This window comes from Nyctereutes procyonoides, unplaced genomic scaffold (assembly GCF_905146905.1).
Source record: "Nyctereutes procyonoides isolate TBG_1078 unplaced genomic scaffold, NYPRO_anot_genome, whole genome shotgun sequence".
NCBI lineage: Eukaryota > Metazoa > Chordata > Mammalia > Carnivora > Canidae > Nyctereutes > Nyctereutes procyonoides.
The window spans coordinates 29,090,284-29,112,387 of record NW_026575140.1 but is presented as its reverse complement, the minus strand read 5'-3'; the positions used below and the strand labels follow the sequence as shown (position 1 = coordinate 29,112,387).

The 22,104-nt window shown below is 57.9% G+C and overlaps 2 protein-coding genes across 6 annotated transcripts; one reads left to right on the top strand and one right to left on the bottom strand.

Moving 5' to 3' along the window:
- The first annotated feature begins 19 nt into the window (after positions 1–19).
- Positions 20–7,442, top strand: ZBTB48 (zinc finger and BTB domain containing 48). 5 transcript variants are annotated; one of them, XM_055306711.1, is made up of 11 exons: positions 20–150; positions 623–1,319; positions 1,808–2,049; positions 4,151–4,262; positions 4,869–4,961; positions 5,292–5,378; positions 5,523–5,677; positions 6,126–6,262; positions 6,335–6,499; positions 6,908–6,996; positions 7,083–7,442. In XM_055306711.1, the coding sequence occupies exons 2-11, from the start codon at positions 630–632 to the stop codon at positions 7,377–7,379; spliced, it is 2,067 nt and encodes a 688-aa protein (XP_055162686.1). In that variant the 5' UTR covers positions 20–150; positions 623–629; the 3' UTR covers positions 7,380–7,442. The 5 variants fall into 5 exon arrangements, with proteins under 5 accessions (XP_055162686.1, XP_055162687.1, XP_055162685.1 ...); XM_055306712.1 differs by having other exon boundaries at positions 21–150; positions 627–1,319; XM_055306710.1 differs by having other exon boundaries at positions 32–65; positions 557–1,319.
- A 1,925-nt stretch (positions 7,443–9,367) lies between these two features.
- On the bottom strand, positions 9,368–20,953 carry KLHL21 (kelch like family member 21). The gene is made up of 4 exons (XM_055306605.1): positions 19,882–20,953; positions 17,160–17,565; positions 13,543–13,615; positions 9,368–12,547 (listed from the first exon to the last, which is right to left on the bottom strand). The coding sequence occupies exons 1-4, from the start codon at positions 20,900–20,902 to the stop codon at positions 12,254–12,256; spliced, it is 1,794 nt and encodes a 597-aa protein (XP_055162580.1). The 5' UTR covers positions 20,903–20,953; the 3' UTR covers positions 9,368–12,253.
- Between the last annotated feature and the right edge of the window lie 1,151 nt (positions 20,954–22,104).

Sequence of the window (22,104 nt, the reverse complement as noted above, 5' to 3'; positions counted from 1 at the left end):
ACGTCACGTCCGGCGGCGGCGGCGGCGGCGGCGGCGGCTGCGTCTCCGTACGGTCGGCGGGGCACGTACGGCCCGGGCAGTTGGGCAGGGGGGCTGTGGAGACGACGAGGTCCGGGGTCGGTGGGGCCGACACCGGGAGCACAGGCCGGGGTGAGGAGGCCGCGGGAGGGGGGCGGTGGCGAGGGAGGGAAGGGCTGCGGGCCGCCGTGGACGCCTTCCGCCCGGTGGTCCGGGATGTGTGGGCGCGGCGTGGGTTCTGCTCCGCTGTCCGCACCCGCAGCTCTGCCCTGCCGCGGGTCTTCTCGCCGTGCAAGGCCGGCCAGCTCGTGCTGATCGTCCGTCCCTCTTCCCACACTGATTCCTTCCACCAGCACTTCCTCACGACCCTGTCCCCGGCCAAGCCGTGCTTCCGCTCACCCAGTGTGTGCCGCTCACCTGGCCGCCACCCCCGGGAAGGCGCTCGGTGCCCTCCGGGCTCAAGCTGGCACCCTCTCACCTTGCCCCAAGCCCTCGTTGAGATAAATGTGACTGAGTGGAGTCTCTCCCCCCTGTCCAGGCTCTTTCCCTTGCTGCTCCTGGGTAGGACTGGCCTGGATGTCACTTCTGCCTTCCTCTCCTCCAGACAGATCATGGACGGCTCCTTCATCCAGCACAGCGTGAGGGTCCTCCAGGAGCTCAACAAGCAGCGGGAAAAGGGCCAGTACTGCGACGCCACCCTGGACGTGGGGGGCCTGGTGTTCAAGGCACACTGGAGTGTCCTTGCCTGCTGCAGCCACTTCTTCCAGAGCCTCTATGGGGATGGCTCAGGGGGCAGTGTTGTTCTCCCTGCTGGCTTCGCTGAGATCTTTGGTCTCCTGTTGGACTTTTTCTATACTGGTCACCTTGCTCTCACCTCAGGAAACCGGGATCAGGTGCTCTTGGCAGCCAGGGAGTTGCGAGTGCCAGAGGCTGTGGAGCTGTGCCAGAGTTTCAAGCCCAAAACCTCAGTGGGGCAGACACCGAGTGGCCAGAGTGGGCTGGGGAAACCTGTGTCCCTGAGTGTGAACAGCCACCTCAAGGAGCCGGCAGGCTTGGAGGAAGAGGAAGTTTCAAAGACGCTGGGTCAGGTCCCTGGGGACCAGGAGATCAGTGACAGTCACAGCCCCGACAGGCCTCAGCTTGGTTTCCCCGCCCAGAGTGAGAGCCCATCCTTCCACCGTGGGAAACTCAAGCAGGCCTTGAAGCTCTGTCCCCCAGAGGACAAGGAGCCTGAGGATTGCAAAGTGCCCCCAAGGCCCTTTGAGGCTGAAGGTGTCCAGCTGCAGGGCGGGAATAATGAGGTACTGTGCCCAGGGTGCTGGGAATGGGGAGGTGGGAGTCAGGGGATAGAGATTGACACTTTTCTGGGATAATCTGGACCCCAAGATGGAATCTTTGTTATGTGGGTTTGGAATAGGTTTTTCTCCAAACCTAGGAATCTGACTGCATCCTGCAGTCTCAGGCTGAGCTTTCTGTGAGTCCAGGATTGGCAGTTCCTTGGGGTTGGGTAGCTGGCCTCATGGTTACTGGTGTTTCTTACGGGTGCTGAAATCCAGCCAAGCCTCAGCTCCCCACAGATAGAGCCACCGCCCTCCACATCCAAGATTCTGTTGTGGCGAGCCCTAGGACCCTGATGGGAATAATCACAGAGAAAGGGAATCATCTGGGGATGTGTGTGGGTTGGGCCTTGGGATGGAACTGGATGAAGCAGGATGCCCTGTACATCTGTCCCCAGAACTCCTGCTAATAAATTTGGTGACCTCGCTTCCTGCTGCCTTTTCTGCTCTAGTGGGAAGTGGTGGTTCAAGTTGAGGACGACGGGGATGGTGATTACGTTTCAGAGACTGAGACGTTGCCAACCAGGAGGAAATCAGACATGATCAGAAAGCCGTGTGCTGCTGAGCCAGCCCTGAGTGCAGGTGCCCTGGCAGCCGAGCCCGCTGAGAACAGAAAAGGTACAGCGGTGCCAGTTGAATGCCCCACATGTCATAAAAAGTTTCTCAGCAAATATTACCTAAAAGTGCACAACAGGTAACGGTCTGTTTTTCTATTTTCTTTTCCTGTCCGCTATTTCATTGGGGGAAGGGCCTGCATTCATTTCTTCTGGGCCATGTGGGGACTGGGGGCTTCATCACCGACTCATGGAGTGCCTGATATTGACTTGCCTCTCATCATCAGGGATGAGGCCTTGGGAGGGACATGACCCTCTTCCTCCCTCTCCTACTTTGAGCCCTCTAAATGGGTTTCTGGACACCTTGTCAATAAGTTCCACCCAGTATGGACTTTGACCTCTAGCTGCTTTCTGGCAAGGGGATGGGAGAAACCCATGGCCCCGTGCTGTGAATGAGGCCCGACCTTGGGCAGTGTGGGCTTTGGGCCAAGATGTCGGTCTTTAGGGTGGTGCCTCTTGTGATTTTGGGGAACCAGTAGCCTCAGGGTATCAGTGGAGCATAATTGACTATATGGTTAAGCCTGCGTTATATGAAAAGGTAGTGAGATGCTGTATGAAGCTATGGTAATTTAAAGTCAAAGAAAAAATGAGTTCAGTTTCTCAGATGCGGTGGCTGCATTTCAGATGCTCAGTAGTTAGTTACAGGTGGGCCCTGGCTGTTGAGAGACAAACATTTCCGTGGTCACAGTTTTCTTGACAGCACTGCCCCAGGTCCCTGCAAAGCCTCCAGAGGTGGCAACTAGGTGACATGCCTTCCAGACGTGCCATTTCATAGTCCAAGTCATCAGTCTGATTTCTTGCCAAGCCAGGTTGGGCTACATGCTTTTTCAGTGTGACGTTCTGGGAAGCCAGCAGTGGTGGATTGGAGTTGTTGCTGGGTGATGTTTGTTCACCCTGCTTTGGGGCAGCTGCGGCCAGGGGGGCCTGAGGAAGTGCCAGTGTGGGAGGCACCCTAGGATGGTCCACCTCTGTCTGATACTCCTCTACTGTGAGACTGGGGTGTAGGCACCGTCCCCATCTCTACGTCGGGCTGCAGGCTGCTGGACTGGTCCTGAGAACTAGGAGGGGATGAGGACAGTCAATGGAGGGGCAGAGGGTGAGAGAAATGACTGGCTTCTGAGAACTTGTAAGAGTGGTTCTGGTGCCGCTCAGGTGTTCTGAGGTCAAGGTTCATTTAGTTCATCCGTTCTGCCAGGTGCCTGACGAGACTGTTCTGGGTGCTTGGGGTACCTTAGCAAATAGAGCAGAGACTCAGGGAGCCTGCCTCTCAGCAGGGCCGTGCAGACGTTACTGACAGATGTCAGCTTTACAGTGGAAGATGGGAGCACCTCAGAAGAAGGGAGGGGGAGAGCCTCCCCTAGAGGTTGGGGAGTTCTGGGTGGGGTCGGGTTGCCGTTTTAAAGAAAGCAATTTGGGGCAGACTCAAAGGAGGTGAGGATTTTACCAAGTGAATGGCTGTAGGGGAGTGTTGTGGGTTGAAGAGGGCCAGAGCAGAGACTCTGGGGTGAGCCAGTGGGTTGGCAAACATCAGGGAGGCCAGCCCTGGGGAGCAGGGTCCTGAGATAAGGGGCCGGCTGGCTATGCCCGTAGGTCCCTGACCTTTTCTCAGGGTGAAATGGGCAGTATTGCAGGGTTGGGACAAAGAGGCGAGGAGGCCTGACTATATGTAAGGGCCCCTCTGGCTACTAAAGTTCACATCTGTTGGGAGGCAGGCGTAGAGTATGACACTAGGTAGGAGGCTCGGGCAGTAGTGCAAGGGATGGCCCGGCTGCACTGGGTGATAGCAGTGGAAGGCAAGGTCAAGTGGTCAGATGCTGGCTATAGTTTTGATGGTAAAACCCACAGAAGTTCAGACAGACTGGGTGGCTTCTCCAGGGAGCCAGGACCCAGGGATTATTTCTGTTTTTGCAGAGATGTTGGCCAGCCGGGCCCATGTGGCTCTGGGGAGGCCCCTCCAGATGGGGCTGTGCAGGCTCCCATAAGGAGGAGGGTTTCTGGGTGCACCTGTGCAGGATCATCAGCCAGTCCTGACCAAGCCATGCAGGAGCCATGGAAGGCCTTTGGGCTACTCTTCTCTCTGCTGCGGAGCCCAGCCTGCTGCTGGGGGAGCCAGAGTGGTACTGGGTGAGGGAGAGGTGGGCCCCACTCAGGCCCCACACCCTCTGTGGCTTTTCCTGGCAGGAAACACACTGGGGAGAAACCCTTTGAGTGTCCCAAATGTGGCAAGTGTTACTTTCGGAAAGAGAACCTCCTGGAGCATGAGGCCCGGAATTGCATGAACCGCTCGGAACAGGTACTTGTGGGTTGGCCCAGGACATTGTGGGCAGGGGCACGCTGGCCTTTGTCTTCCTGCCATCTGAGAGGGGAGACTGTCTTAGGACTATAAACTCAAGAGAGCTGGAGTGTCCTTGGAGGCCAAAGTCTACTCCCTGGCATACAGGTGGGGACGTTGGTCCTGAGAGCAGAAGGGACCAGCTTAGGAAGGACTTTGTGGGAGGCATTTTGGACTTGCGTGCATGGGCCCCTGGACTCTGGAGAAAGGGTGCCTCGGTGGGGGGTGGCTGCTGAGAAAGGCCACCTGGTCACCTCCCCTCCCCACTGGCTGGCCCATATGACATGACCAGCTAAGCTCACCCTCCTCTTCCTAGGGGCCTGTTGCCAGGGTGGGGGCTGTGGGTGAGGTCTCTCAGCCCTTGCCCCCAGCCTGGAATGGTGGGTTTGCAGTGCTCAGCGATGGTCAGGGTCCGGGCAGGCAGGTCACTTGTTGCCCTCTCCCACCCTAGCGTCCCCCCCCTCGGGCAGACTCCTCCCAGCAGCGAGTGGAAGCCCGGGCAGAGGCTGCCGTCGCAGGCAGAGGCCCCCCCCTGATGCCGGCCCTGCTTGCCCCTCACACTGCCAGGTCTTCACGTGCTCCGTGTGCCAGGAGACCTTCCGCCGGAGGATGGAGCTGCGGGTCCACATGGTGTCCCACACGGGGGAGATGCCCTACAAGGTCAGGCTCAGCCTGTCCCCAGGGGCATAGGCAGAGGGGCAGCCCCAGGATCCCTCCTGCCAAGCCCTGTATGTGGGATGATGTTGGGTGCCTCTTCCTTGCTGGCCCAGCCTTTCCTTTCCACTTGGTGTCCCCTACTTTTGGGTGGGGCCACTTGCCCTTTCTGGGTCCTTGTGTCTTCCGCTGGAGGGCAGGCTTAGTGTCCTTGTATACATGGCAGCAGAGGCCCTCCCTGGAGCATCCTTCACACCAGGTCCTGGGGCCCTGCCCTTGGGTTCCTGCCGCCATGGTGTGGGTGGCCTAAAAGGTGACCTTGGGCCTGTTTTCCAGTGCTCCTCGTGCTCCCAGCAGTTCATGCAGAAGAAGGACCTGCAGAGCCACCTGATCAAACTACACGGAGCACCCAAGCCCCACGCTGTAAGTGCCGAGCTGGGCTGGGCTGGTAGCTGGCAGGTGTGAGGCAGTGGTCGGAGCCAGGCAGGCCGTATTGTTTCTGCCATGCAGAGGACCAGGGGGCCCCCTCCGTGTCCTCACCCGGGTCCTGCTCCGTCTACCCCACAGTGTCCCACCTGTGCCAAGTGCTTCCTGTCACGGACGGAACTGCAGCTGCACGAGGCTTTCAAGCACCGTGGGGAGAAGCTGTTCGTGTGTGAGGAGTGTGGGCACAGGGCCTCTAGCCGGAACGGCCTGCAGATGCACATCAAGGCCAAGCACAGGTGCGGCCTGGCCCGTCACTCCCCAGGCCCTGCTGCTGGCGGCTGGCCAGTGAGTGGGCCTGGAAGGTGGAGTCTGCGCGGGCCTGCCTGGGACAGGGCGTCCTCCAGCCTGGGTCCCGGACCTGTAGCCTCTGTGGCAGTGGCACGTGAGGGAGGAGGACGTTTGCCAGGCAGAAGGGCTGCGGGAGAGGACTGGAGGTTAAGGTGCTTGCAAGGGTCTTTGCGTCCTGCGACTTCTGGGATGGAGCTAGTGCCCCTTTCCTGGCACTGCCCCTGCCCTCCTGCCACACAGCCACTCTCGGCTTGGGCCCAGCTGCTGCGTCAGGCCCGTGTGCTTCTGCCTAGATGGTTTCCTAGGCTCTGGGGCCAGGCGTCCTCCCACTGTCGCAGAGCAAAGGGAACTGCTTCCCTTGGTGATGGTTTCTGCTTGTGTTCCCTGCCTGGACAGGAACGAGCGGCCATATGTCTGTGAGTTCTGCAGCCATGCCTTCACCCAGAAGGCCAATCTTAACATGCACCTGCGCACGCACACAGGCGAGAAGCCCTTCCAGTGCCACCTCTGTGGCAAGACCTTCCGCACCCAAGGTGAGGCCCGCCCCTCTTCTCCTGGGCCTGGGGCCGAGGCCTGGTGGCTGAGCCCTCGCCTTGTCCCCGCAGCCAGCCTGGACAAGCACAACCGCACCCACACCGGTGAGAGGCCCTTCAGCTGTGAGTTCTGTGAACAGCGCTTCACGGAGAAGGGGCCCCTGCTGAGGCACGTGGCCAGCCGCCACCAGGAGGGCCGGCCCCATTTCTGCCAAATCTGCGGGAAGACCTTCAAAGGTACCTGGGCAAAAAAACAAAAAAACAAAAAAAAACCCAAAGGTACCTGGGCTTCATCCCTCCTGCTTCCCTGGGTGTGCCCCATGGGGAGCAGAGGGTGAGCCGTGTCCCGGCTGACCGGAGCCGGAGCATCTGAGGGCAGAGGTCAGGTGTAGCGGTGGCTTTCATGTGCTCTTTCTCGGCGCGCTTTCTCACCAGAGACTCTCTTCTGTTCCCGTGTGTTAGACAGGAGCTCGGAGCTGCTACAAAGTGGGGGTGGGAGCTGCAGAGGGTCCTGTGGTAGGGTGCCCCTGGAGCCGATGGGGCCTGTGCAGTGGTGGGGCCTGTACACCCCAGGACTGCCTCTCATCCCGGCACCATCTGCCCATGTCTGCCTCTCTTGATGCCGGGGTCCCTTCCCTCCCACAGCTGTGGAGCAGCTGCGTGTGCATGTCAGAAGGCACAAGGGGGTCAGGAAGTTCGAGTGCACAGAGTGTGGCTACAAGTTCACCCGGCAGGTAGGCCTGGGGCCAGTGTCGTACCTCCTGCCCCCTTGGGCCCCCTGCTCCCTCCCTGCCCAGCCCTGAGTCCCCTTGCCCCCTAGGCCCACCTCCGGAGGCACATGGAGATCCACGACCGAGTGGAGAACTACAATCCACGGCAGCGCAAGCTCCGGAACCTGGTCATTGAGGATGAGAAGATGGTGGTGGTAGCGCTGCAGCCACCTGCTGAGCTGGAGGTGGGCTCTGCTGAGGTCATTGTGGCATCTCTGGCTCAGGGCAGCCTGGCCTCCCAGCTCCCTGGCCAGAGACTCTGTGCGGAAGAGAGCTTGGGGAGCCCGGGCGTCATGGAGCCCTCACTCATCATCACAGCAGCCATCCCCGAGGACTGTGACACGTAGCCACCCTGCCACCACAGCCCCCTTGGCCCCGACCCCCAATAAACTACGTGGCTTTGGACTCTGTTGCTGTCTGGCAGTCGCTCCCCAGTAACCTGGTCTCCAGGGGGGTCCTGCTTTCCTATCCTGTGGTCTGGAAGACATGGTGCCTCGCCTGGCCTTCTGTGCACCTCAGGGTGCTCCCCACCTTGTCCGGAGACCACAGCAGAGCGAGATGCCCCGGTGCTCTCGATCTTTGGTCCCTGTCAGGGTTCTAGAATGGGGAGCAGTGGCATTCCTGTTTGACAGTCATGATGCTCCCAGCTAGTGGGGTAGAACTCGTCCCTAAGCCCCTGGAGTCAGAGCAGAGGGGCCAGGATCCCTGATGACCTCGCTAGCTTGGCCCTGCCTCCCTAGTGTGCAGCAGGTCCCCCTGGGAGCCCAAGGGGAGGGCTTGTGGTTAAGCAAGCTCTGGACCCTGGCCGGCAGAGGACCACAGACTGGATCCTTGCCCTGGGGGGGTGGGTCCTAACTTGCTTTGCATGTCCAGGGGGCCTGGAATTCAGGCAAGGCCAAGCTTAGAATGACGAGGCCCTGCCGGTCCCGGAGTTCATTGGCCACAGGGACAGCGGGGTTGGGTGCCATATCACGGAGGAAGAGTGCGTGGGTGCTGGCACCCAGATTCCTTCTCAGCCTTATTTATAGTGCCGTGATCTAAGGCAAATGATTGCTACATTTCCTCATCTTTAATAGAATTAGTAACAGCACACACTTTGCAGACAAGGACTGAATGAGAGCCTGCTGCTGCATGGCAAAGCACCCAGGATTTCCCTGGGGGCTGGAGGGTGGGGGTCAGTGCTTGGCAATCTGGTGCTCACTGGGGACCTGGGCCCCACTCCACATGCAGCCTCAAGCATGCTGGCTGGGTGCCAGGGACAGATGCTCCATCAGGCCGGAGTTGTGAGGCCTGTATATGACATCACCCTCAAGTCACATGGTATCCCCTTTGCCAAGTTGTGTTGGTCCAGGCAGACCAATCTAGGTCCCCCTAGATTCAGGGGGAGGAGATGGGTGCCAAAGTCCGCACGCAGTTTACACTGCCCTACCCAGAGCATGGTGCTCAGTGCGTGGCACAGAGCAAACTCAACCAGGCAGTGACATCAGGCACTGCCTAAATCCTGTCAGTGGGACAGTCCTGAGACACCAGTCTCGTGCTGTGCCACATTCTTCCCAGTGCATGAGGACAACCGTCTGTTTTAGACCAGGACCCATCCAACCATCTTTTACCCTGTGGCCACTGGGGCACTTAAGAGGGCAAGACCATACTCAGGGACACCTGACACCCAGGCTATGCGCATCTCTGGCCTACTTCAGTCAAGTTACTAAAAAGATAAACTCTGGGGACGCCTGGGTGGCTCAGTGGTTGAGCATCTGTCTTTAGCCCAGGACATGATCCGAGTTCTGGGATCGAGTTCCGCATCGGGCTCTCTGCATGGAGCCTGCTTCTCCCTTTGCCTGTGTCTCTGCCTGTTTCTCATGAATAAATAAAATCTTAAAAAAAAAACCAACTCTGGCCTCAAAATGCTCCTTCTCTGCACAGGCACTGGCCCTTTCCCTGGTGAGGAGCCTTCCTGAGCTTTGTGGCCCAAGGGACCCTCCTTTAAGGGCTCTCCTCCCACCCCAGGTCCAAGGTCTGCCCACTGCACATGGGCACCACTGGAGGCGCCATCTTCAGGCACAGGGGAAGGCGAAATGGGGGGCAGAGTCAGGGAGGCTGAATGGGCTCTGGAGCTGGGACTCAGGCACCTGTACTCCTCCTTGCACTACTTCCACCTTGTAATGATCTGTGACAAGAAAGGGCCTCAAGACTGCTCTGACAGTTGGCTGGAGTCCTGAGAACCCTGAACTCTGTCCCCTTCCCCCACTGGGTGGGAACAGCCTTATGCTGCTCTACCCCTCTGCCCAAAGTTTCCAAGACAGCAGCCACAGGATAAAGACCAGGACACCAAGCGTATAGGAAACAGTTTTATTTTAAAAAGTGTATGTTGAAGGCATCCTAAAATCTTAAACAAGATTCCGGACACCTAGGCCTACAGGACAAATAAATAGGCAAATCTGCCCCACCCTCTGGGGTTGGAACTAGATGTTGGACACCAAAAAGGGCGTGTCCTTTAGTACATAAGTCTCTGAAATCATATAAATATAGAATACTTTATAGCAAATCGGCATTAAATACAAGTCACTGAATTTTCATAACTTAATTTGTCTTGTAGACTGAAAGTTCCATACATCCAACACACAGCCCCAGCCCCGGCCAACCCCTGACCCCAGGCAGTGTAGACATCCCAATGTAGACATTCCTGCCAGGGGAAGCAGGGAGGGTCGGTCCTCAGCTAGGGTCTGCAGGAACCCCCTGCAGCTGCCACCTCTGCTTCCCACCCCTGGTGTTCCAAACCCAAGATGAGGTCTGGGTGGAGGGGACCCATCTAACTCTAGAGTGAGCGTAGCCACTTCCCTGGTGTACCCCAAAGCAGCCATCACCTGAGCAGCCACCAGACACTGAGGCAGTCAGTTATGTGCTAACTGGTCGTGTGCTAACTAGTCATAATGAAGTACCCAGAAGAGGAGGGTTGAACCAGAACGCGGGGGCCCCTGCCAAAGAGAGCTTCTACAGGGAAGGCCAGACAAAGGCCCGAGTGGGCACCCGCACTTAGCAGTGAATGGTGCCTGCTGGGATTTCCAGAAAGGGCGGTTTGTAGGACAAACAAGGTGTCTGCAGTGCCACGTTCCCAACAAAAGTGTTACAGGATACCTATCTCCCGGAAGTCATTGACCGGGAAATCCTTGACTGAGAGCCCAGTGCCACTGGAGGGATGTGGGGCCAGCTCCAGTAGCCATATCACACGTCCATCCTGCCTTCCTGGAGGCAGCCCATGCAATCAAGGCCTGCATTCCTCCTGTTGGGGGGTCCCTGCACATGACCTGTCAGCAGGTATCACAGCATCTACCTGCATGCATGACACACCTGGTGTCTCTCAGGGCTCATTGGTCCTCTGAAGCCCTGTCCTACCCGTCCCCTGCCAGGAGACAAGCCATTGTGCCTGGACAGCCTCCGCCTGCAGAGGAACCAGTCAGACCCTTCCCAGAACATGGACAACCTCCAGGGGGTTAGCCTACCGGGAAGGCACTAGAGCCAGAAAGAGGTGTCACCAGCCCCGGGATCGAGGGGTCAGACATCACTTGTGGGAGGAAGGGAGACACTCATACTGGGAGGGGTGAAGACAAGGCTCGGGCACGAAGCAGCCCAGGCCCAAGGGATCCCACAGCCAGGCTGCCACCACCACCCTGCCTTTCGACAGTGCTGGGCACAGCGGGTGTGTGGAGGTGATCTAATGAGTGATGACAGAGGGGGTGGGAAGGGCTGAATGTGAGCAGGAGCCGCTCAGCCAGGGGCTCTGCAACAAGATGATGCCTCCCCACCAGGGCGTGAGGCGGGGACCCCAGCCAACAGTTCCTGAGACCATGAGACTTCCTTCCCAGAACCCATGCCCCCTGGCCAGCAAAAGCTTTTAAGTGGTACTTGTGAAGTGATGGTGCTAGGACTCCTTTCTTTCATTAAGAACACATCTCCATGTTAGGTCACTGGGGAAGACAACTCAATGAACACTTGTTTCCCATCTTTCTAAAGAGGGAAATGCAAACACCATTTGTCTTTGGAAGAAAGACAAATCCAACAGAAGGTTACTTGGGGACTTCAAGGTGACCAGACTGCTCACTCCCCAGAGAGAACCAGGGACCCTGAGCTGTGGAATTTTCCAGGAGCTTCTCCTGCCACCCTTGCAGAGAAGCCCCAGGCCCCAGAGGAGTGTGGGGTGTCATGCTGCCCTGCATAGACCTGCAGCTGTGGCACCGTGAGACAGTGAAGAATCAGAATGGACTGTTTCTCGCTGCCTCCCTCCCAACCTCCCTCTCTTCTACGGAGAGGCCAACTGCCTCTCAAACCCTGCAACCAGCTCCGGAGGCCGCCTTGCCCAGGGCTTCCTTTGGAAGCAGCAGGATTCTCTGCTCCCACGGGGGTGCGAGGGCACCTGAGGCCATCTGCCTGGGGCCTCCCAGTAAATTAAGTAGCTAGAGCCTGGCACCCGCAGGCTTTTGCCCTCTCCCGCATCCACCTGGGAGGACAGTTCCGGAGAGGTCTCCAAGTCAGGCAGCACCATGCCAGCTGGTGGGGTGGGAGGATGGGGACACCCAGCATCTGGCTCAGCTCAGGTTCACTGGAGATAGGATTCACTCAGCACACCTCTCAGGGTCCCCCCAAGGCCACACCCCCATCCGGTCCCACCACCTGCACTGCTGGGTCACCCACCCCTGTGAAAGGTGTTCTGGTGCAGCACCCCAGCAGGCAGAGGAGCCAGGCAGGCAGACCCATTCCATCACGGGGAGCTGGCCCACTGGGATGTCCAGCATCGGATGTGGAGTTTGGAAACTCCTACAGCCACCGTTGGCCTGGTTCCTGCAGGCCTGGACCACTCTCAGACAGTCATGGGACGATGTGTACCCCACAAGGGGCCCTCCTCTCTGAGGTGGGAACAAGCAGGCATAGGTAGTGGCAGCACGAGGGGCCACTTGCTGGAGCAAGACCCGTGCTGGCAGGGAGGCGGCTCTTCCTGGGCTAAGGGAGGGGCGTTTGTGACCGGCTTTGGCCCCACCAGCTGGGAATCAGGCTCTCAATGCAGAGAGGCTCTCCTGGGGTCAGATCCTGGGGCTCACTCAGCAGCGTGAGAGCCTGTGCTCCACCTGGTGAGCCCAACTTGTCCTTGTGCACAAATAAGGGGCTCCCTACCCCCCGCAGACGCACTGTTACCCGCACCGAGGCCCTTCCCCGGGCCAGGCCGGGGCTAGTGCAGCTCGTCCGGGTTCTGTGGCAGCCGGGGCCGGGCCACATCCATGTCACTGCTGCTGCCGTCCAGCTCAAAGCCACGCCCACCCGAGGGCATCTGGGGCATGAATTGGCGAAAGATGCTGACGCTGCCGTGCCAGAAGGTGGGCTCTGGGAGCCGTCCCACCACGCTCCATGCCCGAGTCTCTGGGTCATAGGCCTCCACCACATCAGAGAGTTCAAATGTATTGTCGTAACCACCTGAGACGTACAGCTTCCCTCCAAGGACGGCCAGGCTGCCCCCCACGTGTACCTGTGGGCCAAGGGGGGACAGGCAAGTGGGGGCTGGCAGCCGGGGCAGGGCGAAAACCCTCCCCATCTCTCTCCATAGAGAGTGTGCCGGGACCCTCAGGGAAAGGTAGCCTCGGCACTTCCCAGACCAACACCCTTCCTATACTATACCCCAGCTCAGAAAACCGAGCCCACCCTGGTCCCCAAGGTGACTGGGTGGCTGCTAAAGCAGCGAGTCTCCCTGTGAGCAGCATCAGCCAGGAGGCAGACTCTCTGCTCTCTCCGACATCACAGATGGAAAAACAGCCTTGTGTGGCTGACGGGAGGCAGAGCCAGGACTTGACTCGAAGTCTGGGTTCTGAACCACAAAAACGGACTATCCCACCTTCCCCAAATTTTGCTATAATAACGGGGGGTGGGGGGGACAAAGTTACACTTCCTAAAGGTAAGGACGTTAAACTGTAATGTAAATTGTGATAACTGCCACAATTGCCATGCAGAGGTTTGGAAATTTTAAGGAAGACAAAAAAGAAACAAGTGGGTATACACAATTAACTAGGACTAAGGAGCTTTCCTGGCTCTATCACAGGGTCAGGCTCAGCACCTGTCTTCTTGACAAGTGGAAAGGAGAGACCCTGATAAGATAGCAACAGTGTCCTATTTAGAGCACACAACGGGCACTTAATAAATGTATTCCCAGGGCCATTCCTGTCTGACCTCATGCCCTCTGTCATCCTCTTGTTCACTCTGTTCCAGCCACACTGGGCTGTGGGGTTTGGTTCTTTGACCACCGTAGGGCACATTCTACCCCAGGGCCCTTGCACTTGCTGTCCTTCTGTGGAACACTCTTCCCCACATGCTCTTTTGCAGGTACCCAATGAATACTGGTCCACATGGATAAACTCATGCTCAATTGTCTGACTCTGGTGCTTACTATTTCCCAAATACTTCATGAACACTTGGGCCCGGAAACAGGACCAGCCTGTGCTTCCAATGCCAACATGTTCGTATATTTACCTGATTCATAGATGGGATCTTGTCCCATTCATTCTTCGTGGGGTTATACACGTCCACCTCCGCAGAATCGTCCCTGTGAGTAGGAGGGGGGGGGAAACATGTCAGAGCCAGGAGGAAGCATCCCTGAGTGTGAGGAGCTGGGGAGCAAGAGCCACACAGGACCCTCTCCCTCTGGAAACTTCTCCAATGCCATCTGGTAGTCCATGGGCTGGTGAGACCCTGTCCCTGGTTTGCAGGGACCATTTCAGGCCCTCATACCTAAGGCCAGAACCAGACTCTTGCTTCTCCAGCCTGAAGATCACACCTTTACGTGGTTTAACCCTTCCCCACTGCTCTATACCCCTGCAGCTGCTCTGTCCTCACCGCAGCCTCGCTGGCTGGCTGAGATCTGAGCTTATCACAGCTCTTACTGCCAGTCTCCTCTCAGTCTTCTGACCTGAGCTTGTTTTCCTTCCATGGCTGGCCAGGCCAGGCCAGCCCTCCTGCCCCACAGCACACCACCATGTGCCCCGACTACTCCTTGGCCAATGCCCTCCCCTCTGCTGGCAGCCCTCCAATCTCCCCATTCTCTGCTGTGTCCTGGGTGCCCCCAGCAGGACAGCCACAGCCATAGGAAAGAAGTACCAGTGCTGCCCTTCCCTTTGGGGTCAGGATCCTTTGACCTTGGTTTAACATACTCTCGATCCCTGCAAAAAAGACTCAAAAGCACAGCCTCAAAAAGCAGAGACACTAACCCTAAATAATAGGAGTCAGGGGTCAGCAGAAGGGCCTGTTGGCAAATGCTCCAGGCTCTGAAGAGCAGACTCTGTAGCAACTCCCCAATGCTGCCTGCCGTTGTAGCCGTTGTCGCGCAAAAGCAGCCACTAAGGGGCTGGCTGCATTCCAAAAAAGCCTTATTTATGGACACAGAAATTTGAATTTCGTGTAACTTTTCATAACACAAAATACTGCTCCTGCTTTGATTTTTTTCCTTCCAACCATTTCAAGATGTAAAAACCATTAAGTTTCTGGCCCATGTGACTAGGACAATTAGTACCAGAGGCCACCGGACTGCTGTTCCCTAGCAGACGTATAAACTGCAGCTGGAGGTGCCAGGCTGGACAGTGCTCCCAGTGCCTCCTCCTGAGGGATTGGGCACTCCAGCCCCAGAGCCTCAAACAGGGACCCAGACGGAACACTGGAGAAAGGAGTGGCCCAGAATAGCAGCAGCTGAGGGGCTGAGGACTCCATCCAGCACTGGGTACCCCTGAAAGAGCAGCTCGTGGACAGGAGCTGCCCTGAGAGGCGGCATTCTGAGTCGGGCCTCATGAAGCTTATTAGGCACCAGAGCACATGAAACTGGGAAGCTCTGGAACAAACACTCAAGGGCATCAGAACCAGATTCTAGGCCTTGCCTGCACGGCCCCCAGAGAGGACAATCAGGCTTCCTTTCCCCACAGCTCACTCTTTCCACCTGCCTGCCCCCCAGGCCCCTGTGGCTTAGGTGAACCCCTAGAAAGGCTAACTGTGGTCATAGGGTGCCCCCTAATGCTTCCACCTGGGGGGTGCCTTTAGCAACTGACAGGAAGCTCAGACATGAAGAAGCAAGAGCCACATCCTGCTCTAGGGTCACAGGGCAGGGAGGACATTCTCAAAGGCATTGAAGCTGGAAGGCTCCCGAAGGGCTGAAGCCAAGGTCCTGGCACTCTGAGAAGTATTTATAGCCATCTCCACCCCCTCTTTGAAGACCTCTACCTTGACTTGGGGGAGGGAGCTGGGTGAAGGGTCAGATAAGGTTTTATAACAGGACCAGGAGCTGGTGGAGATTCCAGAGCTTTCTCAGAGAACTCTGTAGGTGCCTGGCATACAATGATGCATGGCAAACGGTGCCATCCCTGTTCTGGACGTGCTCACCAAGAAAGCCTGGGAAGGAGCTTCGTGTCTGGGGGAGCAGAAAAAGGTCAGTGCAGCTTAGAACATGACACAAGGGGTACAGCTGAGAAGCCAAGTACATACTTCCTCTGAGGCTCCCAACTCAAAGTTCCAGTCTAAAAGGGGACAGTTCATACCTTACAGTTCTCTCCTGGCCCTCAGCTTCAAACAGGCTCTAGGCCAAGGAAGGAGGAGCAGGGATACAGACACACAGACACAGAGGCTATGCACAGCAGGGAGGAGCCCCTGGATGCCCAATGGCCCACAAGGAGGGGGCCTTTGGCTGTGGCAAGTCATCAAGACCCACTGGCCATCCATCTCTGCCCCATGTTTCCAAGGACGTAGCCAAGGCCGAGAGAGGCCATGATATAGCGACATCAAACTAGGACCTGGGTCGGATATCCTTGATTCAAACCCTGTGCCATCACGTAAGTCCCCTACCTCCCCCACCCCCCGCCCCTGTAAGCTTCTGTTGCCGTCTATGAAGTAGAAATGACAGTGGTGCTCATTTCACTAGTCACAGAGATCAACTCAGAAAATGCCCAGGAGACAGGCCACACAGAGCTCAGAGCCCTAACTTGTGCTACTGTCATAATCATCATTTCCCCCAGGTAGCTTTGGGGCCTGCTCCATACCAGCTCCCTCCGGGTCCAGAGTGGCCATGGATCCTGAGAGAATAGCATTCACTCAATAGAACCCTGAGCCTTCCCTGTGCCAGATCAGGTGGGAAGGGAACAGACAGGACCTATAAACACGAAACAAATGTCCAAGTGTTGTTTTAAAAAGAGGAGATGGAACTGATCCCCCAACCTGGCTCTTACACCTGGTGGCAGAGTGTGGACAGTCTGCTAGATGAGCAAAGGGTCCCTCTGACAAGGCAATACCTCCCCAAAGACTCAAATGTCCAAAAAGCTCTCCTCTAGTCTTTTTAAGATTCAAAATCCCCGGACACCTGGGTGGTTCAGTCAGTCAAGTGTCTGGCTTCGGCTCAGGTCATGATCTTGGGGTCCTGGGATCAAGCCCAGTATTAGGCTCCCTGCTCAGCAGGGTCTGCTTCTCCCTCTGCCCCTCCCCTGACTTGTCCTCTAAGTAAATAAAATCTTAAAAAAATTTATTTATTCATGAGACACAGAGAAAAAGGAAAAGACACAGACAGTGGGAGAAGCAGACTGTTCACAGGGAGCCCGATGTGGAACTTGATAGCCAGACCCCGGATCAGGCCCTGAGCCGAAGGCAGATGCTCAACTGCTGAGCTACCCAGGCATCCCATAAATAAAATCTTAAAAAAAGAAAGAAAAAGAAAGAAAAGAAAAGAAAGATTTGCAGTCCCTTAGGTAGGACATGTTCCTTTATCATAAATGCCATGTGAGAACAACCAGGGCTTAGAATGGGATCCTCCAGGTGGAAGAGCAGGCAAAGCAACACATTTTGTTTAGCGTCTAGAGATCTCAGAAAGTTCTCTAAAAGAACTTAACTCCAATCAATCAAGGGATCTAACTTCATCAGTTAGGATCCCTCGACTAAGAAAACCCACAGAAACTGTTCTAAGATGGGGTAGAAGAAAGGCTCCAGGATACAAAGACCTTGCCTGGGATCCTAGCTCAGCCTGCTTCCTCATCTATGAAATGGGGAGCACAGTGATGATGTGCCTTAGCACGGGGCTTAGTAAGAAAGACTCAGAGTGGCATCGGCCTCTGGGGACTCACCTGATGAAGTACATAAGTCCGTTTAGAGTCACTGTCTTGGGGGCGAAGGACCAAGGCGGGAGCTGGCCACAGTCCACCAGTGACCACAGGTCTGTGTCCGGGTGGTAACACTGCATCACCATGGTCTCCTTGCCTGCCAGGGACCCAATGGCATAGAGGCGGCCACGGCAGGCCGTGGTGGAGCAATTGTCCATGGGGTAGGTCATGGGCTGCAGGGCCTCCCAGGAGTCTGTGGTATGGTCGTAGCGCTCTGTGCTGTCTGCAGCCACTACGTACAGCAGCCCATCCAGCACGGAGGAGCTGTGGTACTCGCGGGCTTTCAGCATGGGCGCCACCTCTGTCCACTCGTTCACGCTGGAATTGTACCTCCACACGCAGTCATAGAGCCGGGAGCCGTCAGACCCACCTGCCAGGACACGCATCGGACAAGTCAGCCCATGCTGACTAAGGGTGAGTCACCCACCCATGCCTCGATGAACTTCCCCAAGGGAGTCTCCCAGGGCAGGAAGACATCTCACTGGGTTTCAAGGTAAACACACGTCCTGTCTCACCAAAGCCCCGGCTGGGGGCTCCGTACTGTGGAGCGGAGCAGTGTATGCTGACCACCACCCAGGAGCACAACAGAGCCTCACGTCAGAAGAACCCGGCTGCATCTGTGTAGGGCAAGCAAAGCCTGTGGAGCTGCGATTCTAAGTCAATGGCAATCTTGGTCTAGACCCCACATACGCTGTCAAACACCTCAAATGAACCAGAGCCTTGTCTTTCAGAGCCAAAACTTCTGGGGAGCCATAAAGCAAATGGGTAGAGAGCACAGGGACTTGTTCAAGAACTTCTAGTCTTCTAGAAGTCAAACAAGCCAATGCCAGGACAAGCTGAGAGGAAATCTACTCCACTGCACACAAGAGCCCAACACAAAAAGGAATCTTGGGGCTCTAGTTTTTGATCTAGGTGGTTACTGACATGCGCTTAGTTTGGTAAACTACATGAAGTGGTACAACTACAATGCTCACTCTAGGTTTAAGAAAAGACCTAACCGGGCAGGCCAGGTGGCTCAGCAATTAGCATTGCCTTCAGCCCAGGGCGTGATCCTGGAGACCTGGGATCAGGTCCCACATCAGGCTCCCCGCATGGAGCCTGATTCTCCCTCTGCCAATGTCTCTGCCATTCTCGCTCTGTGTCTCTTGTGAATAAATAAAATCTTTAAATAAAAAATAAAAAAGACTTAACCATCTCTCTCATCAGTAGTGCTGGCTATCTTAAATTAAACCAGGTCTACCCAACACATTAGAATTCCCATAGCGTGAAGGGACCCCAAGAATGCTGGGGGGGGGGTGGTCTATCCCCTACTATTCCCAAAGCTGGCGCCACAGGGCAGAGCTCGCATGACATTCTGACATTCTATCTGTCTCGTAGCTTTGAGCTTTTTAAAAGACAAGGCTCTTACAAAGTGCACTCTGCCTGCTTTCTTCCTTGTAAAGGATAACTGTTCTAGGCAGCTGAAGCCAGCTTCCTCGCCCCCATGAAAATCCCTACAGGCAGCTGTATGCAATGACCCAGGCACCTGTCTAAACCCAAAGGATTAGCTGCTCAGCTGAGACATTTATGGAAGGGCTGTGCAAAGTTGGGGCGAGTCTAACCAGTTCTGGGAGGGAGTTCACTGGCCAGACATTCATGTGTTGGGAGGATGCAGTTTGCAAACACAGGGCCAACCTCAGATGGTTAAGAGACCGATTCTAGCATATTCCAGCAAAGGCTGAAACAGCAGCAGGCCAAAGAGGAGTGGGGCATGTCCTTAGGCCAGGATTCCTTCACTGGTCAACCAGAGGTGTGGGGGGGTGGGAATGCCTGAGATCAGAGCTGGGCTTCTCCTGAATGTGGGGCACTAGCCCCAGCCTGGGTTCACTGACTGCTGACAACCTTTCCACAGGCCCAGCAGGGGGCTGAGTCGGTTGTTTCCTTATATAGCTGTCACAGAGCCGGCCCCTCCTCACCCCAGGGAAGGAGGTAGCCCCATGTCTGAACCGGGATTTATCTTTAATGAAAAATGTGGGAGATGCCCAGGACCAGAGTAGGCTGGGACCCGCCCAGCATGACTCGGCAGTGTTTTGGGGTTTGGGCCAAGTAACTGGAAGAAAACCTCTTAGCATGTGACCATGTTTACAGTCGTTCGGCAGAGAGCTGCCTAAACACCATGTGACCCCCAGCGCACAGGCTAGGTGCAAGCCTGGGGGAGCCCTGTCACTGGTGACAAAGTGAGTGCGTCAGGGGGCCCTGTGTGGCTCAGCTGGGAGGGAGAAATCCCCAGGGCCGGGAACGGATGTCTCACACGGAGCGCCAGCCCCTGCCTGTCCCTGGATTCCTCAGGGAGAAAAAGAAAGCACCCATTGTGCGGGGTGAATGCCCCTACATCCTCGAACCAAATGGCGGTGGGGGCACCTCCTGGGCAAGGAGTAGGCTCATCTATCAAACAGGCTGGCCCCTCGCCCCCGGGGAACAAAGGGACCACGAGCAGCTGTTTGTCCCCGCTCACACAACGGTCTTCCAGATGGAAAGCACCAGCTCTAGGAGTGTACCCACGGGCGGGCTGGGGGCAGGGGATGGGGGAGGGAAGGGGCCGCCCGCTCGCACGCTGGGGCGCTCCTGAGAATCACAGGTTCCTCCTCTGCCAGGGGCGCAGAGGGAGGCTAACCCAGAGTCCTCCCGGGGGCCCCCGTCCCCTCACCCGTCACGTAGATGTCGTTTCCCAGAGCCACGATGCTGTAGCCCCCGCCCAGGTGGTCGGGGAACTCCGCCAGGTAGCGCCACTGGCCCGTCTGCGGGTTGTAGCAGTCGACGGTGACCAGCTCGTCGCAGTCCTGGTCGCAGCCGCCCACGAGCACGAGGATCTCGGCGAGGCCGGTGGAGGGGCGCGGGCGCATGCGGGGGCAGGGCCCGCGGTCGTGGCGGTCGTAGCGCGCCGCCTGGAAGTCCCGCGCCTCGCGCAGCAGGCGCAGGCAGGGCGGGCAGCGCGCCACCAGCGGCTCGGCCTCGACGTGCGCCAGCAGGTAAAAGCGGCGCACGAAGGGCAGGCGCACGGCCTCGAGCAGCTGCGGCCAGTGCGCGGCGCGGCGCGGCGGGTCGGCGCGCACCCAGCGCAGCGCCAGCTGGTAGGCGGCCTCCTCCTTGGGCACGCACAGCCCGTCGTCGCGCAGGTAGCGCAGCAGGCGCGCCAGCGGCAAGCGCTCCAGCTGCTCGGGGCCCAGCTCGCCCACGTGGCGCAGGATGAAGCGCTGCGCCGCGCTCGCCAGCCCCGCGCAGCTGAAGGCCTCGGCGAAGTCCTGCATGTCCAGGCAGTTGGCCAGGTCGAGCTGCTGCTGCAGGAAGGCGCCGCACGCCTCCTTTACCGCCGGGAACTGCAGCAGGTCGGCGGCCCGCAGCAGTGGCTCGGCGTTGTCGCCGCTCACCGCCACGCGGCCCGTGTAGCTGAAGTCGAGCAGCAGCTGCAGCATGTCGGGCGGCACGCCGTGCAGGCGCACCCGCTCGGCGCGGCTCTCGCGCAGCTGCCCCGCGAACATGGCGCGGAAGTAGGGGCTGGCGGCCGCCAGCACGGCGCGATGCGCGGGGAAGTCGCGCCCGCCCGCCGCCTCCAGCGTCACGTCCAGGAACTTGCGCTCGGCGCGCAGCTGGCTCAGGCCGCGCAGCAGGCTCAGCGCGTGCGCGGGGTCCGAGAAGGGCAGCACGGCCAGGGGCGCCGGCCGCTCCATGGCGCGCTCGCCGCGAGAGCTCAGGGGCGCCGCGGCCGGGGCCAGCGGGAGGAACGCCGCGCGCCCGGCGCCGCCGCTATAAGTACCGCCCGGCGCGCCGCGGCCCCGGGGCGGGCCCGGGAGGGGCGGGGCGGCGCGGGGCCCGCCCACTTAACCCCTCCGGGCCCGCCGCCGCCCCGCGCCCCAGGCTGAGTCACCGCCCAGCCGCCCCGCGCCCGCGCCCGCGCCCGCGCCGGCCTGGGGCTGCCGGCGGACCCCCGCCCGAGCCGGGCTCTCCGGGCGACGCGCGTCCTCTCCGTGCAGGGCCGGGGGCCTCCGGGGCCCGCCCGCGACTCCCCGGGCCTGGCTGCGCGGCGGAGGCCGGCGGGGCGAGCTCGGCGCGCGGAGCCCGAGCCACCCCCCCCTCGCGCCAGCCTTCCCCACCGCGGCGGCCCCCGAGCCCCTGGGCGGCCCGCTGCAAGGCCCTCTTCTTGTTTTGCCCTGAATTCCGCTCGTCCGCGGGGTTGCTAGTGAGCCTTATCGCCGGGCAGATTTCGAAGGCTGGGATTTTTACAATTGAGGACCACAGCTTGAAGGAGTATGAGCTTCTTAGGTGACTCTCTTCTTGGCATATTTATAAGGGACACGGGGCCAGATGCCAGGAATCCGCTCCACTCTGCTCCTGCAGGAGTTTCAGACTTGACTAAACTCAGTCATTAACTTTCGTCAGCGGACCAGGCGCAGGGGTAGTTGCCGATTCATAGAGACTCAGACTCCAGGGCTGCCTGGAGAAGGGGGCAGGCATGCTCGGCTTTGCCCCCCAGGCCTGCTCGACCCCTCTTCCTGGACACCGGCGGCGGAGGGTAGGAGACGGCCTGTCGTTAAGAATTCAGAAGAACGCACTGTGAGGCTGAACCAAAGGCTCAAGGACCAGAAAATCACAATAATATAAACAATGAAAATAATTCCAGGGAAAAGAATAGCTTTTTCTATTCCAGGAGAGGGGACACCAGGGGCCCCGGGGGCGGTGCCTTTAGTTCAAGGTCAGACAGGGGACGCCTTAAAACCCAGGGGTGTGGGCGTTCAGAAACGTCACGGTCACTTGTAGGGTGACTGTGAATAAAGGAATCTTCCTTATTTTGGTTCCAGGAGCTAGGATGCCAGCACTTTCAGTGCTGTCATGTTTTCTCTTTCATGGATGGTTCGCCCACTTTTAGAATAGA

Bases quoted from the DNA above. Each gene is read 5' to 3' on its own strand.
- KLHL21 (XM_055306605.1), bottom strand. From the start codon at position 20,902: ATGGAGCGGCCGGCGCCCCTGGCCGTGCTGCCCTTCTCGGACCCCGCG. The intron at 17,566-19,881 runs GTGAGGGGACGG...GTGTCCTGGCAG, and splicing joins AAACGACATCTACGTGACGG to GTGGGTCTGACGGCTCCCGG. The intron at 13,616-17,159 runs GTGAGTCCCCAG...TCCTACTCACAG, and splicing joins GGACTTATGTACTTCATCAG to GGACGATTCTGCGGAGGTGG.
- ZBTB48 (XM_055306711.1), top strand. From the start codon at position 630: ATGGACGGCTCCTTCATCCAGCACAGCGTGAGGGTCCTCCAGGAGCTC. The intron at 1,320-1,807 runs GTACTGTGCCCA...TTTCTGCTCTAG, and splicing joins TGCAGGGCGGGAATAATGAG to TGGGAAGTGGTGGTTCAAGT. The intron at 6,997-7,082 runs GTAGGCCTGGGG...CTTGCCCCCTAG, and splicing joins GCTACAAGTTCACCCGGCAG to GCCCACCTCCGGAGGCACAT.